We start from the raw sequence: 12,823 nt of genomic DNA, 5'->3' as shown, positions 1-12,823 counted from the left end.
ATCCATGTCAGTATTCTTACAAAGCTGGCTGCGAACTGTCCTGTAACTCTTGAAGTTACTAATACACTTTTACAAGAAAAATCATAATGACAATATCTGTACAAATGGCGTGATGGTGTAATGTCTGAGTTTCATTTGCTATTACTACAGTATTTAATTCATCTTAAGTTGTGCCTTTTTACAACCACTTAACAATTGTTTGTTGGATTACTGGAGTCCATCATTTGTCTGCTACTACCAACCCGCCTGCCTGTCTATCTGCTTGCTAATACCAACATACTTAGCTCCCTTCTGCCTGCCTTGCCCTGCTTACTGGCCCTGTTTACCTACCTACTTGAATCCCGTCTCATCCACCTGTAAAAGGTACAATTTAAGGTTCTCTTTCTCGGATAGCTTGTCAAAGAAGCCAAGCAAAACGTCTCAGCTAAGAGTGGCCAGCCGCTACAGGTGACGTGAGGTAAATGAGGCTGTTTTCTTCAAGTTTTGAATGACACCTTGTTTCTTCCATTTCAGAATGACATTTATGAGAACAACACATTTGACCACAACACTGATATTGATTCAGTGTACCAGAATTATACACCAGGTGGCGCTGGCAATGAGGATGATGACGATGAGATTTATCAAAATGCTTAGATTTACATGTTCTACGAAGGCTCTGATGTTGTACAATTGAATCACATACACACATACTGTATACAGACACACACACACACACACACGCTAGCACAGAGAGTGAGAGTAAGAGCGAGAGAGTAAGAGAGAGAGAGAGAGAGAGAGAGAGAGAGAGAGAGATGAGGAGGAAGAGAGAGAGAGAGAGGGAGAAAGAGAGAGAGAGAGAGAGATGAGGAGGAAGAGAGAGAGAGAGAGGGAGAAAGAGAGAGACAGAGAGAGAGAGGGAGAAAGAGAGAGACAGAGAGAGAGAGGGAGAAAGAGAGAGACAGAGAGAGAGAGAGAGAGAGAGAGAGTAAGAGCGAGAGAGAGAGAGAGAGAGAGAGAGAGAGAGAGAGAGAGAGAGAGAGAGAGAGAGAGAGAGAGGAGACAGATGAGGAGGAAGAAAGAGAAAGTGAGAGAGACTGATTATATAAATATGTGTTTGAATATCACATATTTAGTGAACATGTGTTACAATTTATAGTTATTTTGATAAGTTTGTTTTTTAAGTGTGTTGCTGATATAAGTGGTAATAGCAGAAAAATGGTCTCACGTAGATGAAGTTGATTGTGGTGAATGTGCTGATTGTAATCCATGGTAGTTTTCCATTGCTCCACAGTGTAAGTGTACTGTGCCACCTGTGACACGCTAGACTCCCAGACTGCAATGCTTTTAATGTTTCATGATTCCACTGTCTCTTCTGCATTCATACTGTTTGATCTTGAAATAAATAAAGTTTTGAATAAATAAAATAAATGTTTAAATATATCATATTTTATATATACCGGTACTGTATGTAAGACCTCACACATATCATGACCTTTTAGCAGTGTGTTTGATGTCGGCAATCTTCACACCCTATCTGACTGTCAGAGAGGGAGATAGGTGTGTGTTTGTGTGTATGTGAGAAAGAGAGAGAGAGAGAGAGAGAGAGATAGAGAAAGAGAGAGAGATAGAGAGCATTAAATAAAGCACTGTGCATATATTTATTTTTTTAAGCCATAAATGTTGACTAGATGACAGGAAGGAAGATACATTTGTTATATAGTACAATGTGTCTTCATATCGACAGCACAACATTAATTATTTAGTTATATACAGAAGCGTACATATTTAAGATGCATTCAACAATCAATGTCAACAACCTGGTGCAGTTAACACGGTATAAGCAACCCAGTAACCTTTAATAAGAGCCCACTAAAGAGGGTCTGTACTGAGACTTACATGTGAAAGTAGAGCAAAAGCCCCTGAACACATGAGCACAGGTGTGAAAACAGAGAACTGTCTTTAGGACTTCCTGAGCAGGCAGCACAAGGGTGTGAAAACCACGCACGCTGAAGATGAGAGCTCATTTGCTGCAGAAGCAGCGGCCTCAACAGTGAGCATCCTCTCACCTCCTCTTCACTACACAGTAAGGGCTTTTAATCACTAAAACAAATGTGATCCAACGCTTACTGTAAACCGCTCAATTTGGTAAATGTTTTGTTTGTGGAGGTGTGTAACTGAATAGTGAGTTAAAGTTGTTACTGAAATTACAGTACAGTATGCGTGATACCGTATGTTCAGATGAAGGCAGTAGTAACTAAAGCTATACATAGTTATACATTGTTATGTTAGTCAGCTACTAAACACATTCACTTTTTACACAGGATAGCAAGAGGACTTATAATGATTTTTATTCTAAAGTAGCAGTAGGCTGTAGTGACTAAAGCTATACATTGTTTTACATTGTTATGTTAGTCAGCTGCTAAACACACTCAATTTATACACAGGATAGAAAGGGGACTTATAATGATTTGTATTATGAGGTAGCAGTAGGCTGTAGGTCTTCTCTTTGTGTGCAGACAATGTGCAACCATAAGAGATGAGGATATGAAGTCATTGCTTCTTAGCAGTACACAGGCTCTGGGTTTCCTCCAGTGTTTTTTTGTTTGTTTGTTTGTTTGCTCCATGTTATATGTCAATCTTCTCATGCTGTGGATGGTACAACGTACTGGAAGGCAGTAGTCATTATATGACAATTGTAGTGTTATTCAGCTGCTAACACCTCTTTACCTATATACAGGGTTGCAAGGGAGCATGGTGTCATCTTTATTAGTATGTAGTAGAATAAGTTAAGAAAAGCTGGACAGACTTGAGTATACAACTAAGACCTTTTTATGTTTATTGATCATTTAATTATTCTCTATAGTGTCGTTTCTCTAAACAAAGTCTATAAGCATTGAAGAGACAGGTAGTTTCAGCACAGGGTGCTCTTTTTCAATCTGCCTTTACTGTGACATGATCTGTTGTCTTGAGTTGATGTGAATATTATTTGTCTGTACTCTTAAACATGTTTTTTTTTATTTATTTAGTTCTGTAGGTTACTGTGTCAACAATGGGACAAAGTCACAAGTCCATCGTTCTGATTATTGTGCTATCTTTGATCCAAGGTACACTATTGGTTCACCTTAAAAATAGCCTCACGGTTTATACATTCTATCACCAGAAATGCTAATAGCTGTGTACTTATGTTTTGATTGCTAATGATAGTCATGGTCAGTGTATACATTACATAATTTATAAATGTTAGAGGAGTTCATCAAATTATGCTGACATGCTTCCTACCAAGACCATGGCCAGGTGTGACAATTTTTACAAAAATACATTAATATTAAATACATAGACCTAGCATAAATGTGAACATATTCACTAAAAAAACAAACTCAGATTCATGGTTACAACTGTATGAAGTCTACATTCACTTTCAGGTGTCTCTCCTCAGCAGTGGGAGGTCAAGCTTGGCCATGTCCAGACCTGTGCAGTGAGTGGGTCATCAGTGGTCATGCCCTGCTCTTTCACTCATCCGCCTGGTCTCACAGTCACTCAAGTCTACTGGGTTATTGACCCTGCGAGGGGAGCAGAGTCACCTGATCTGTGTGACAACCCAGAATACAGCGGTAGAGTCCAGTACAGCAATGATATTAAGACAAACTGCACCTTAGTCCTGAACCAGGTGAAACTGTCAGATGCTCACACTTACCATACAAGAATTATAACAGATCAAAGCAGAGAAAAATGGCTGTCCGGTGGAGTCGAACTAACCATCACAGGTTTGAAAATAACAATAGTATTATTAGTAATGTGCTAAAACATGTTCCTATGATACTGTGGGTTCGATAATTGTATGTAAGACACTTTGGATAAAAGTGTAAGACAAATAAATAAATAGAAATTAAGATACTTGTAGTATCTCTGGCCACAGGCCTACCTGTTGTTGCTGGTATACATTTTGTGTAGTATCTTAGGATACAACCACAAATACACTTTCAGATCAGCAAGACTTAGTAGACACTGTCTTACTCCCATTGCTGTTTTTTATGTTCAGACCTGACTGTCAGTGAGATTCGTGAGCCAGTGGTTGAGAGACAGAATGCAGAGCTGAGCTGTGATAGTGCCTGCACTCTGACAAACAACCCCCTTCTGGTTTGGAAAAAGGATGGAAAGGTCTTACCTGGTAAACAAACAAACAACAACAAGAAGCTTCTCCTCAAGAACGTCAGACCTGGAGATCAGGGAGATTATTCCTGTGAATTAAAAGACCACACAGGACTTCCATCTAAACCAGTGAAGCTGAATGTCATGTGTGAGTATAAAAAAAAATCAAAAAGCTGAACCAAAGAAGTTACTTACTTTCAACCTCTATTAACCACTATAGTGTTGTGTCATCTTATTATTTATTCAAGTCTCTCCAAAGAATACCACACTCTCCATCAAGCCATCCAATGTGATACTCAAGGGCAGTTCAGTGACTTTGACCTGCAGTAGTGATGCCAACCCACCAGTTCAGAGCTACAGCTGGTATAAGAAGAGCATGTCCTCTCCAGTAGGATCAGGACAGCAGTACAGCATCACTAACATCAGCTCTGAGGATGGAGGACAGTACTACTGTGAGGCCAGGAACAAATATGGAGCTGATAACTCTACTGCTGTGTCCATCACAGTTGAAGGTAGCAGCATATCTCATGTCATTGTGTTTGTCTGCCTATCTTCTCCTCATTTACTTCTCTCTCCCTTTCACTCTCTCTTCCTCATCCTCTCTTCCTCTTCTCTCTCTCTCTTCCTCATCCTCTCTTCCTCTTCTCTCTCTCTTCCTCATCCTCTCTTCCTCTTCTCTCTTCCTCTTCACTCTTCCTCTTTACTCTCTCTCTCTCCACTTTCTTTTTCTCTCCACCCTCTCTTCCTCTTCACTCGTTCTTCCTCATCCTCTCTTCCTCGTCCTCTTTTTCTCTCCACCCTCTCTTCCTCTTCACTCTCACTTCACTCTCTTCCTCATCCTCTCTTCCTCTTCTCTCTTCCTCTTCACTCTCTCTTCCTCTTCTCTCTTCCTCATCCTCTCTTCCTCGTCCTCTCTTTCTCTTCACTCTTTCTTTTCACTCGCTCTTTCTCTTCACTCTCTCATATGTCATTGTGTTTGTCTACCTATCCTATTTACTGTAATGTACTGTACTTTAATGACCAATAATATCCAGGTGCTTGAGCTCCCCCTAGTGGCGGCCTGTTTATAACTTTTCCATCTCTCCAAGGCCCTCCAAACCACACTTCAGCATCAGTCAGTCCCTCTGGTGATCTGAAAGAGGGCACTTCAGTGACTCTGACCTGCAGCAGTGATGCGACCCCCCCTGTGGAGAACTTCACCTGGTTCTACAGCAATGGGTCAACAGCATCACAAGTAACTGGGAAGTATTACATGATTGGACAAGGCAGCTCTGAACACAATGGCTATTACTACTGTGAGGCCAAGAACAAATATGGTGCCAGAAATTCTACAGATGTTTATCTGATGTTTTACTGTGAGTAGAGCACACATTATTAAGCTCATTTATGTGCATATTATATAGTTAAAGGTGCTCCAAACGATGCTGGGTAACGTCACTTCTGTTGACATTCAAACAAAACAGAGAGCTAGCTCGCTACTTCCTCCCCCTCCCTCCCGTGCAATTGAAACTCTCCTAAACGAGCATCTAGTCTGTGATTTGCTGGAACAGTTTGTTATGTTTTTATGGGCTAGGTTTGCCCAGGTTGTTTTTGTTGCCGTTTTTGGAGCCTGGGCTGTCCACAGAGATCGTGTTTTTTTACAGTGTATCCAGGACACATACAGCTAGCGGTTGGTTAGGTGATGTTTGCTGTAAGTGACAAAAAATGTTTTATGCACCTTTAAGTTGAGAGTACTATGTTTTTGGTTGATGCTGTAAGTGATTTTTGCTTCTAAAAGATGCTCCAAGAAACACCTCTGTATCAATGAGTCCCTCTGGTGAAATAGTAGAGGGCTCTTCAGTGACTCTGACCTGCAACAGTGATGCCAACCCACCTGTGGAGAACAACACCTGGTTTAAGGTGAATGAGTCCACTGCAGTAGGATCAGGACAGCAGTACAGCATCACTAACATCAGCTCTGAGGATGGAGGACATTACTACTGTGAGGCCAGGAACAAATATGGAGCTGAGAACTCGTCTGCTGTGTTGATAGAAATTTATGGTAACATCTATTTATCTATCTATCTATCTATCTATCTATCTATCTGTTCTATTTATTTATTTTGTTTAAAGCTTTTGTTTTTCCTCAGCCCATTTGTGCTCTACATTTGCTGTAATTACAGAAGATCACTCTTGCATGATCTATATTGTGATTGGAGCTTCTTCTGGCTGTGGACTTCTGGGTCTTCTCTTTGTAGTCTGTTGCATCAGGTGAGATCGCTGAAGAACAATGAAAACACAGCATGTTTGCGTAGAGTTGTGATGGAGAACTAATGCATCTAAACTGAATTGGTGTGCATGTTTTTAATTTTGCCATCACAACATAGAGTCCGTTGTGATGGTAAACTGAATTGGTGTCCATGTTTTTTAATTTTGCCATCAAAACTTAGTCTGTTGTGATGGTAACTAATGCATCTAAACTGAATTGGTGTCCATGGTTTTACTGTTGCCATCCCAATATAGAGTCCGTTGTAGAGCCGGGAATTCTGAGGACATAAGCCAACCAAGTCTAGACAAAATGAAGGCAGAGGATTCAAATAAAATGGTAAAAACTCCATTTTTCTTTACACAGTCAATGCTCCTTGGGTTACATATTGCAAATGTACTTTTTTAAAAGCTATTTTGTATTGTATTTCCTCATTCCGTACTTTTGAATATGGTAGCACCGTGTGCTCTCTGTTTCAGAGCAATAATGATTATGGAGATTGCACATTTGACTACAACACCAATATGGATTCAGTGTACCAGAACTTTGAGCTAAAAGCCCCTGATGATGATGATTTTGATGATGATGAATTTGATGATGAATTTGATGATGAATTTGATGACTTTGATGATGATGAAATGTATCAAAACTGAGGCATAATGCAATTATTAATGTTTATTGATCTCAGATATGGAAATAGAGCAAACCTGAAATCTCAGATGTAGAAATAGAGCAAACCTACAGTGGTCACAGATGGATAGTGATCTCACCACCACAGTGCCCCCACACACAGAGACAGAGAGACACAGAGAGAGAGAGAGAGAGAATGAGAGAGAGAGAATGAGAGAGATATTTGTATTTTTATAGATATTTTATGGTTATTTTATTATTATTACTTTTGTACGCATTCTTACACAAAGAGTGTGTGGGTTTGGAATGTCTCAGTATAAGATTGAATAAAAACCCTATGCTTGAATAATATTTTGGTCATGATTATAAAATTGCCTGTTACCAACATAGGTAAATGAAGTCCTTAAATATAGTCCTTACAGCAAAACATCAAGTTGACTGACTGAAGATTGAGTGTTGTCTGTGAGCTGTTTGTGATTGTGCTGTTACATTCTGCATCCAGCAGATGGTGCTCTTTACTCTGTACTCTGCAGGTCAGTGGAGGCTCTGGCTCAGACCTCGGGTTCGTGCTGATAGGAAATAATGATGATGATAGGCCTAATACATAATGTTTACTGTATGCATATGTGTACAGTAAATAACTCTATATGAAAAATCCAATGGGTGGTCTATTGTACATTATCATGATTATACATCATAATGTTTTGATGATTTATCCTAATCCTTAATTCTGTAGTCTGTATAACAATAGGCTTATTCGAAGAGGTATGTCAGTATGGACATATCTTTAGTGAGCAGGACATTTTTGTACAATGAGGAGGCTCCTTTTTTAAAAATCACCTGTCCTTGATTGTTCCTTACATTCCTTCTTCGTTTCCTTTACCAGATTAATTAGGAGGAGGGACATAAGGAAGGGAGGGAGGGAGAGAGGGAGGGAGGGAGGGAGAGAGGGAGGGAGGAAAGAAGGAAGAGAGGAAGGGAGGGAGGAAGGGAGGGAGGACAAATAGAGAAATGAGATGCACTCTCTGTTAGTGTCCACTTGTTTTGCTCCATAAAGGTCAAAGGGCTTTCGTGTCTGTGATGACGCATACAATACTATGTGTGACGGGTCTCTGTGAGGGACAATCTCTTCAATGAAAAAAAAATCTACTGGAGCTGTTCATCTATACCATATATAGTATTTGAGTTCTCTTGAATGTATCATTATGCCCACAACCACTCTTGCTTCCTGTTTATGTTACTGAGACTCACCAGCGCCTCTTGAGGTACAAAGTGATATTATAAGATGTAGTGTAATGTAGTGTTTTATCTGGGCATTTATGAACTTATTTCATGTTTTATTATTTTGTTGCTATCTTTTTTTTCTGTTTCATTATTATTCTAAAAGTCTCACATATCATTTTAAAACCAAGATTCTTTTTTATTTGTAAACTCACATTTGAGACATTTTTGGAATTCATCAGCAGTTGTTATATTTTTTTCTGTTATATTTATTGTTGAGGGAAATCGTTGTGGGCATGGAACCCTTTGTGTGATACAGGACACAAAAGCCAATGTTTTTCTCTGTGTTGTTGTCACATTGCTGTTGCTATGGCTGTGTCTGCTCATCACAATGCCAAAGTGTATTTAATCGTGTTTTGTTTTTCTTCACACTCTGTGTCCACTGCATCTGTGGTCATTTGTCCCATGAGTAAAAATATCAAACCCTCTGAAGGTGTGGTCAGCTACCCATGAGATAAGAGATCTGTGGTCTGTGGCCCAACACCTAACAGAAAAGAAGCTGCTACTTCTGCTTATTCATACTAGTGGAGTCAAGGGTCAGAAAGAACACATACACGTATCATGTGGAATGCATGTGGGATAGCTGAACTCATACACATATTTTCTATAAGGTAGGCGTGTCTAGTCTATCATGCTATCAACCAAAGAATAATGTAATTTATCCCACAATATGAAACCATGACCACTTAAACAACATCATCCCTAAAGGGGTTCAATGCTTAGTGCAACCAAAAACAAGACGTAGCCTACACCAAAAACCATCATGACCTTAATCATGTCACCAGTGACGCCATGTTAATAAGGTCTATGTGTCCTGTCTGATTGAGCTTGAGTTATGCTTAGAGGTGCTCATGTTGCTCATTTCCTGTCAGCTCTGAACACGGCACACAGCACATCACGGTAAGACTTTCATAGTGTTCTCTCTCTCATTTAATACCTAAACATAGAAAGCAATATGTTTTGCAGAATTCTTTATTATTGTAAGTTTTAAGGGAGGTGCACTTAAAGACATTCATTTTTTAAACATGTATTTTCTGTTCTCATAAGCCACACACACACACACACACACACACACACACACAGATGAACTTGAGTCTCTTGTATCTTATAGCCTCCAGCAGGATTTGGGATGAGGACAGTTACAGTTTCCCTCTCTCTGGGCCTGCTTCTAATGCTGGGCATCATAAATGGTCAGTAGTTTGTCTTTGAAATGAATAATAAGTAGACAGAAATGTGCAAAGAAACATTTTTGTTCTAAACAAATCAATATGTGTCAATATGTAATTAACGGGTGTATTTTGAAAAAATGCCATGAAATAATTTCATTATAATCTCCTACGAAGCACTTGTTTGGACATCTGTATACAGTATTGATTGGGGCAGCCATGGCCTACTGGTTAGCGCTTCGGACTTGTAACCGGAGGGTTGCCGGTTTGAACCCTGACCAGTAGGCACGGCTGAAGTGTCCTTGAGCAAGACACCCCTCACTGCTCCCCGAGCACCGCTGTTGTTGCAGGCAGCTCACTGCGCCGGGATTAGTGTGTGCTTCACCTCACTCTGTCTTTACTGTGTGCTGAAGTGTGTTTCACTAATTCACTGATTGGGATAAATGCAGAGACCAAATTTCCCTCACAGGATCAAAAGCAAGAGTATATATACTTATACTTATAGTAACTCTGATTAATTGTGTTTGTTTGAAAAGGACTGTGATCAAAACTAATATAATATGCTATTATGCTAAATGTAATATCATCTATCATTTAGATCTCCTCTGTGAGAAAAATACAGGAGATTGGGTAATATTCAAAGATAAATGGATCTGTACTTTGCTTGGCTCGTCGGTGGTCATGTCCTGCTCTATATCTCCATCTGCTGGTCATAATGTGAATAAAGTCTTTTGGACGATTAACCCAAAGTCTGGAAGGGAACCTTCTGATCTCTATGACAACCCATCTTATAAAGGCCGTGTTCAGTACTACTGGGATAAGAACACCAATAAAAACGACTGCACATTAGTACTCACTGGAGTGAAGACCACAGACAGAGGTGGATATAAAGTGAGAATTATAGCAAAAGACAAGTGGCTGAGTCATGCGTTTGTACAATTGTCAGTTACAGGTGAGTCTGTCATCATTTAACAATGTGCTTATTTAAACTGCCTTCACAAAAATATCACCAACATAATTCCCAATAATTTACATTTCACTCTATGACTCCACTTTACTCCACTTAGAACTTGCTGTCCAGGTCCCTAAACCAGTGGTTGAGGGTAGGGAGGTGAAGCTGAGCTGCACAACCACCAATGCCATCTGTAGTTTGAAAGGCGACAATGTGATATGGAGAAAGAATGGACAGATATTACCCAATAAACAAACAAAGCTTCTCCTCAAGCCAGTCAGAGCTGAACATGAGGGAGATTATTCCTGTGCTCTAAAGGGCCATGAGGGGCATCCATCTACACCAGTGAAGCTCAATGTCATGTGTGAGTAACTTCATAATCACAGTTTTGCTGTATACTGACGTTTGCTACTCATGCCCCTATTACTTAATTTAAACTAAAATTCTAATCCCATTTCTCCAGTCCCACCAAAGAACATCTCAGATCATATTAATCAAATGAGTCTATTAATTTCAATATCTCGTTCAATATCTCCAGTCTCTCCAAAGAACATCTCAGTCTTTGTCAGGCCTGATGTGAACATAACCAACAGGGAGTCAGTGACTCTGACCTGCAGCAGTGATGCCAACCCACCTGTGGAGAGCTACACCTGGTTTAAGGTGGATGAGTCCACTCCAGTAGGATCAGGACAGCAGTACAGTATCACTAACATCAGATCTGAGGATGGAGGACAGTACTACTGTGAGGCCAGGAATAAATATGGAGCTGAGAAATCATCTGCTGTGTCTATCACAGTTACAGGTATTTCTCTCTCTCTCTCTCTCTCTCTCTCTCTCTCTCTCTCTCTCAGATGTGTGTTTGTGTTTGTGTTGCACACATTGCACTCCTGACCTGTTTGTACCTCACAGGAGCCCGTAGGTCTGTGGTGTACATGATAGCGGGAGTCTCAGTCTGTGGAGCTGCAGGTCTGATCTTTGTTCTGCGCTGGATCAGGTCAGTACTCACTGAGGTACAAACCCCTTTCACTTTGCCATTTGATTCAGTAAGACATCTTTCATTCATCACACTTTAACAGATACCACACGACCAACACACAGACCAGCAGGAAAGAGGCGAGTTGTCCATGTCATTGATTTATGTTGGTGTGAAATATGTAAATTGCATTTTTTTAGTTAATAGAGTTACCATGGTTAGTATAATGTTTCATTAATGTAGTCAGTTTGGCAGCCAATGTTTATGATTACAGTAATATCACCTGCAGGATCAAGGTGATGTTAAGCACTCGAGCACTGACCCCCAGAGGTCTGGTCGGAGCACAGCCGCTGGTACCCCCAGTACGGAGGCTGCAGGAGCTCAGGAGGACGACGTCCACTACGCCAGTGTCCAGTTGAAAACGGCCAGAACTCCACAAGGGTGAGTCTCTGATTTTACACGTGTATAATCATATGTATGAAGCCTGAGAGGTGTCATTTTAAAAAAAAAAAATGTATATCAAGAGAATGTCCAACTGTTTTACTAATTTATGCACTTATTTCAGAAGAATGTGTGCATATTGTCATAATTGGTTTGCTTGTTTGCTCAATTTACAGTAAAAAAAACACAATCCCTCAATTGTCCCCTTTGGCTCTGCACAGATTGTAAATTAAAGTAGGGTTCTTTTTACTGTGTTGTTCTATCTTACATCAAAGTCCTTTACAGGACTGAGTGTTATATTGCAGGAATAAGTCACAGTAGAAACAATAAAAATACAGATAGCCTCTATGTGAATTCAGTGTGTCATATAGCTTTGTTGAGCCTTCTGACATTGCACTGACGTCATCCTGCAGTTCCCGTGTGCAGCCAGAGGGGGAGCCCTCTGTGATCTACAGCAGCGTGTACACAAGAGCCTAAAGGGAGTCCAGCTAAACCAATGGTGATCTGAGTGAAGAGTCAAGCATCACATATTAATCACGTTCTGGGCTAGCTTTTAACATAAAGGCATTTTCTCCTAGCAATGCTATCATTAGGAACATTATTTTAATGAATATACAAATGGCATTTCTTTACATTTTAGGTAGCCTATCATAAACAAATGTATTTTTGAGAGCTGTATATTATGAATTTTGCTAAAGATCTAATATGTTTTTTCTTGGTTTTCATACAGAATTATTCTGTTATTAAAACTACTGCAACTGTCTGTTTCAGTGTGTTGTGTTTTTTGTCACATAGTCTTAGCATTATGCTTAGAGAGCAGTTCCTTTCTATCAACCCAACACTGCATTAGGAACTTATAAAGAACACAATACAAATCTGATTCTCATGCATTGCAGAGCCTGCACTTCGCCTTATTTAAAGGGTACACTTGCCATTACACCTCAGTCCAGCAGATGGTGATGGTGATGCACTCCGTTTGCAAACTGCCAAAAAAAAGCTCACTG

The 12,823-nt window shown here is 40.0% G+C and overlaps 1 protein-coding gene across 2 annotated transcripts; it reads left to right on the top strand.

Annotated features, from left to right (window-relative positions):
- The first annotated feature begins 1,972 nt into the window (after positions 1-1,972).
- On the top strand, positions 1,973-12,459 carry LOC121719451 (B-cell receptor CD22-like). Of its 2 annotated transcripts, none has more exons than XM_042105096.1 (10): positions 1,973-2,065; positions 3,009-3,086; positions 3,405-3,746; positions 4,022-4,279; positions 4,380-4,552; positions 11,117-11,207; positions 11,315-11,399; positions 11,482-11,518; positions 11,668-11,819; positions 12,233-12,459. In XM_042105096.1, the coding sequence occupies exons 2-10, from the start codon at positions 3,032-3,034 to the stop codon at positions 12,294-12,296; spliced, it is 1,257 nt and encodes a 418-aa protein (XP_041961030.1). In that variant the 5' UTR covers positions 1,973-2,065; positions 3,009-3,031; the 3' UTR covers positions 12,297-12,459. The 2 variants fall into 2 exon arrangements, with proteins under 2 accessions (XP_041961030.1, XP_041961029.1); XM_042105095.1 differs by lacking the exons at positions 11,117-11,207; positions 11,315-11,399; positions 11,482-11,518; positions 11,668-11,819; positions 12,233-12,459 and adding exons at positions 5,220-5,486; positions 5,909-6,172; positions 6,261-6,381; positions 6,634-6,715; positions 6,856-7,600 and having other exon boundaries at positions 4,380-4,643.
- The last annotated feature ends 364 nt before the right edge of the window (positions 12,460-12,823 follow it).

The sequence above is a fragment of the Alosa sapidissima genome, chromosome 9 (genome assembly GCF_018492685.1).
Source record: "Alosa sapidissima isolate fAloSap1 chromosome 9, fAloSap1.pri, whole genome shotgun sequence".
Lineage (NCBI taxonomy): Eukaryota > Metazoa > Chordata > Actinopteri > Clupeiformes > Clupeidae > Alosa > Alosa sapidissima.
This window is presented reverse-complemented; position numbering and strand designations above follow the sequence as displayed.

What these genes read in the sequence shown, in the direction of transcription:
- LOC121719451 (XM_042105095.1), top strand. Translation starts at nt 3,032, where the DNA reads ATGGGACAAAGTCACAAGTCCATCGTTCTGATTATTGTGCTATCTTTG. An exon ending in TTTGTAGTCTGTTGCATCAG is followed by an intron (nt 6,382 to 6,633) that starts GTGAGATCGCTG and finishes ATCCCAATATAG; the next exon opens with AGTCCGTTGTAGAGCCGGGA. An exon ending in CAGAGGATTCAAATAAAATG is followed by an intron (nt 6,716 to 6,855) that starts GTAAAAACTCCA and finishes TCTCTGTTTCAG; the next exon opens with AGCAATAATGATTATGGAGA.